This window comes from Pygoscelis adeliae, unplaced genomic scaffold (assembly GCF_000699105.1).
Source record: "Pygoscelis adeliae isolate BGI_AS28 unplaced genomic scaffold, ASM69910v1 Scaffold11, whole genome shotgun sequence".
In the NCBI taxonomy this organism is placed as follows: Eukaryota; Metazoa; Chordata; class Aves; order Sphenisciformes; family Spheniscidae; genus Pygoscelis; species Pygoscelis adeliae.
Window position 1 is genome coordinate 1439713 of NW_008824059.1, and position 5544 is coordinate 1445256.

At 42.8% G+C, this 5544-nt stretch overlaps 1 protein-coding gene across 1 annotated transcript in view; it reads right to left on the minus strand.

Annotated features, from left to right (window-relative positions):
* DNAH9 (dynein, axonemal, heavy chain 9) overlaps window positions 1–5544 on the minus strand; it is a 212133-nt gene that overhangs the window by 121718 nt on the left and 84871 nt on the right. Inside the window, exons 44-45 of the mRNA XM_009334073.1 lie at window positions 2855–3017; window positions 579–702 (exon numbers count right to left, since the gene is read on the minus strand). Of these exons, the coding sequence (XP_009332348.1) occupies window positions 579–702; window positions 2855–3017 (287 nt within the window). The remainder of the gene's footprint in view (window positions 1–578; window positions 703–2854; window positions 3018–5544) is intronic.

Genomic DNA, 5544 nt, shown 5'->3' on the forward strand with positions numbered 1-5544 from the left:
ACAGAGCATTGACAGGTAGACTATTCTGCAAATGTTTCGGCAAGCAACAACTCAAAAACTTAAATGCATCTGGAAAAACAAAGAGGAAAAGGACTGGAATGGGATAAGCAACTAGTTGACGCACACAGACATGGTCATCTGGTGGCTTTGCATCATCCACCAACTTGCAGATACTCCAGTCAAATATTCTAGCCAGGAACAACCTTATTTTATTAGGCAACTGGAGTGTGGATGCACGGGATCCTTAGGTCAAACTCCTCATCTGTCGATACATTCTTTTGGCTCTGTCCTCAGCTGCAATATCACAACAGACACGTCACTTAACAATCACATGCAGTATACCGTGAAGTATGGAAAAATTGGGTGCAAGACATCAGAGAAAGAAAAAAAATCCACCAGATGATGGAGTGCATCCTCACCAGGGAGACCTTAGCACTTTTACTCTAGAGCTTAACCCACGTGTCTTCTAGCTTACTTCATATATTGTCCTTCTCTATATTCTAGAACTACAGATGCTACCATGAGCAAAACTACTTTGAAGAGGGGGAGAGGAGAAATCAAAGTAATAAGAGACGTACCTGATGCTAAGAAGTCATTCACCAGCACCAAGAACTGCTCGTCTGCCACTTGCGCGTCGGTCATCAGGAACACGGTGCCTACGTTCTTCACACCGGCTTTCAGGTACTGGTTTGCCAGGTCCGCCTGGAGGTTGAAAAGCAAGTGGACTTAGGGGTTGCACCTACATTCTGCAAAGCATGGGCTAGGTACCACACCTACAAGTGGGATATTTCAGAATCTTCCCATTAACCGAGAACAAAGCAATTGCAATTAATTAGCATGTAACTGCACTTTGGCCACTCTCCATCTTCACGGCTGAGCCTTCCAGGTTATATGGGGGAGTCTATTACCATCATTGTAAGAAATTACCAAGTAAGACTTGACATTATGCCCAGGTCAGTATAACACAAAAATGAGAAGACAGACCTGGCCAGCACCGTTAGACAAAGGGAAACGCCTGTGGCTGAAACGCTTAGAGGTCAATGGATGTGGCTGAAGACATCAATGTAACCCCTGGCTGTGGAGACTGCAGGGGGAGTTCATAAAGACTCACTCTGCCCCGGGCTGTGGGTACAGTAAGTCATACACAGAGAGGCTAAAGCACCACAGGGACTGCGAGAGACAGCAATGACTGGAAATGTTGGTCCTTGGTATCCCCCTGCTGTAGATTTCTCTGGTTTCACAAGTATATATGAATATTTATTTTTTTTGTTTTGCTGAGGTTCTGCAACACATTTTTTTTGTTTGTGAGGAAGGGAGGAGGACGCCTTGTACAAACATGGATTTTTTTACTTGTGTATTTCTTTCATCTCTTCCAGAGTCCAAGCAGGGACTCACCCTTCAGTCTCCCACTCGGTGCAGTGATGCTGACAGCCTGCTTGCATGGAAAAACTGTTTCATATCAAAGGGGACAGTGTCCTCCTAATGAGGGACACCATCTTTTTGAAATCCGAGTCATTCATAGATGGGAAAAACACCATCATCCAGCTCAAACTCCATCTTTTCCTTTCTGCCCCTCCAAGCAGGATACAAGACATGCAGGGGACCCTGAAGGAACGCACTGGCCAACGTTTCAGAAACTCTCTTAGAAATTCAGCAAACACACACGCTTCTTCCAAAAGAATAAATTGGTACTTTCATCACTGGAAATTTGGATTAGATCAGTTATAACAGTGGGAGGGGCAAATGGCAGACAGGGTGATCTGTCACCATCTTGCTCTTCCATATCTGAGAAAAAATATGTCTCCATATTTCATAAATTCTTTGAAAATGAATACCAAGTGAAGGGAACATCAAATTATCTTCCACCTCCACAGACAGAGAAGCAAAGAGATGCTTTGAAAACAAGTTTATTAATGCTGGTATCGAGCTATATTCCTAGATGGGAGCACAGGCTTCCTCAATAAATAGGCAGGTAGGAGCTAGAAAATTACACGAGTTGGGCTGAAAAACAGAGAGGAGAGCTGAAAATACCCAAGGGCTTGTGCGACATGATGAAAACAACTTGCACACAACCACAGGTCATCAGGTCATGCCACTGATGGGGAAGGAACCCGGGGTTCATCGGCCATCATGTCTCCCAGGCGGAATGGAGTGAAGTTACTGTGATTATGTTTTTTACAACATTTCTAATGAGAATCGTCTTGCCAGCAGCTAAAATATGTTTAAAACATTTCAGTGGTATTTTGAAATGTTGATTTATAACTCCTAAGCTCACTGGCCTGTGCATAAATATAAGCACAGGCACATATTGTCTATAGTGAACCATCCACCACCCGCTCAGTCCCTCCCTTATACCAAATACCAGAGGAAGAACTGGATACGATTCGGGAACTCTCCTCCTACTCTCTCCTGCTCCTTTTCCACCTCTAAATCACTCCACAACAGACACCTCATAGATGAGCTAATTACCACATCTCGGTTTAACGTGAAATAATAATCAAATAGAACTTTTCTGGTCCTTCACGGTTTCTTGAACAAGCATGAAGTGGATGTCCACACTGCTGGGTTTATTAGCACAGCCCAGCGCTGACACTTAGCCTTGGGCCGGAGTGCTCTCAGGCCTGGCCAGCTCAGAGGATTGGCAGAGGACATCAGGTCTGCCTGCACCCCTGTGCAGACACGCTTCAGCAAGGTATTTCAAGAAGCATTGCTCATCTCCGCAGTCCAATACCGTATCTGAGGCTTTTTAGTATCTTCACAATGGTGTCACTCACTATGCAACAAAACAAACTTTTCAGGGCAAGTTCTGCTTTTTATCTCCTCCCCCCCAACCTCAGCCTTAAAAATCACCTACCTTCAGGTCAGGGATCCCATACCCTTTCCTCAAAGTGATCTGGAAAACCTCCAGATTGCTAATGAAGGCTGCCAGCCTGGTCAGGCTCTGCTTGCCGCTTCCACCCACGCCGACCAGGAGAGCGTTTCCTCTGGGGGACTCCAGGATACGGTTGATGCGGCAACTAAATCGAAGCATACAAAATCTCTCATTAATAAGAGTATTTTTCTATTTCTCTGCCCGGTGCTTTTCAATACATATTTTATTCACTAAGAAATTGTATTCTGAATGGGATGAAAAATGTCAATCTGAGAGACATGTCAGCAATCAATCCCCATCTCTGCTGAGACCTATACAAAGGACATAGCTGATGAAAAAAATAGTTTGGTGGCAATTCAGACTCTGTCTAATTTTTTTTCCACCTGCCAAGTCCTGCTGGACAGAACTATTTTAAGGTGAAGGTCTGGACACCCTTGCAGGGAGGACAAGGGAAAAAGCACGTTACATCGACATGCAAAAACAGAAAAAAATTCAAGGCTCTGATACACCTCCCCAGTAAAGGTTTCTCTTCACAAAGCATTTGGGGTTCATGTTCAGGTGAAGAGTCCTGCTATGCATTAAAGCATATTCATATATGTCTAGAACGGCATAAAAACGAGTCTGGAAAACACAGTCCATGTTTCTTACTTACCCAAACCACCACTACTTAAGAGTGAAATTTTCTCTCTTAAAAATGAACTTGCTATTATTTCCTAGGTCTGTTCACCTGTCCATGAGAATCACATGGTAAACTCTGCCTGCCTCCAATTTATTCTCTTTAAGCAATTGCTGACATCCCCACGTTAAAACCCCAAGTGAGTGGGGTTTAGAGGATCCTAGCTGTGACAACCTCACTGTCCTGTATCTTAAATGCAAGCACCATTCCCCTTTTCATATCATTGCCTTTATTCAGCTCCCTTAACTGAGTATTTTCCTAGACTAATCTAAATAATTTTTCAAATAAGACTGTGAGAAATACTGTACTGCTTTATTACAACTCAAGTATCTTATGATCTACACACAGAGTCCCACCGATTGTGAAATTATACCCAGAAAAGCAACCCAGTTTGTGCAGAGAGCTTTAGTGTTCCTGGTTTCAATTCTCTAGGCTAGCTCTCCACGAAGATGACAGCATGTGCTCTCCGGGGCTGCACGCTTTGTGAATGTGCATGATGAGCCCTGGATTAGGAGGTGACTGAGACGTATCTCACTCTTCCTTACATAAATGAAGTCCTTAAAGTTTCCTTTTTTTTCTTTTTTTTTCTCTTTTTTATTTTTTCTTTTTTTGTCTTTTTTTTTCCCAACTGAAAATTTTCAGCAAATTCAAGCTGACATTCATAAGCTGTTTAAGATGGAATAAGTTGTGTATTTCAGCAAAATGCAATTTCCAAATGCAGTGAAATAAATTCACCCAGCTCCAGTGAAAATCGTGCTGAACACTCAAACCTCGCTTTCCTGATTATTCACAATATTAACTGGAGGGATAGTGCCAGGTTTTGTCGCAAATCCCAATTTATGTAAAGTGAAAAAGGAGCACAAGATCAACATGACTGTCACCTTCCTGCAAGCAATGCAAGCAGAAACACCTATGGACATCAGGTTGCATATGGCTCATTGATACAAAGGAGTAAATGGCCATATTATAAGGGAAAATGTGCCCCAGTGTAGCCGGCACACTACACTGCAAAAGTAACAGGTTGGGCAGCTCTCAGAACAGAAACCGTTAAACAGCTCATTAAAAGGAATAGCACTTTATATATATATTTTTTTTAATTTGCATGAGAGTGAATGCATTATGTTGCCAGGTCCAGCGAGAACCGAAATCACACACACTGGTGTGCAGCAGGACAACGGCTTCCTCCTAGATGAAAGTCACAAATCTGCACCTCTTGACACAGCGTTGTCATACAAAATCAGTTAAAACTATGATTTACAGGGCAGGTCCATCTTCTGAAGTGATCTAAGGCCAGATCTGCTTTTCAGCACCCAGAAATGAGTCTGCCTCTGCTGCGATTCCCAACAAGGGTTTAAATTGTATTTGAAAGCTGGAGGTACACCTCACTATCTATACCACAGACATGTAAATAGCTTCATAACTATGAACTGGAGGCTTGCTAGTTTCTTATAGTCTCACATGTCCAGTTTCCAAAGGGAATCCATCTGGACCTCCAGGCATCTAAATGCAAGCAGGATTTTCAAAGTATCAAAGCAATTTAAATGCCTCAATCCATTTAAACTAGTGGCCTGACTGCACATAATCCTGCTTTATATACATTTGAAAATCCCACTAAGAACCTGTGTAAACATGGCTCTAAACCAGTTGTGAAAGCATTTAGGGAAATCCCAGTATAACTAGTTCTGTAGCTGGCTGTCAACTGAAGACAATAAAGCACTTGAACATTGTCACATACAATAAATATTTGTGCCATATGCAGAGCATCAAGGGCTAAAGGTATCATAACAGCAACCAGACTTTAAAATAACCACCAGCATGCAGTCATATAATCATAGAATCATAGACTCATTAAGGTTGGAAGAGACCTCCAAGATCATCGAGTCCAACCGTCAACCCAACACCACCATGCCCACTAAACCATGTCCCTAAGTGCCTCATCTACGTGTCTTTTAAATACTTCCAGGGATGGGGACTCAACCACTTCCCTGGGCAGCCT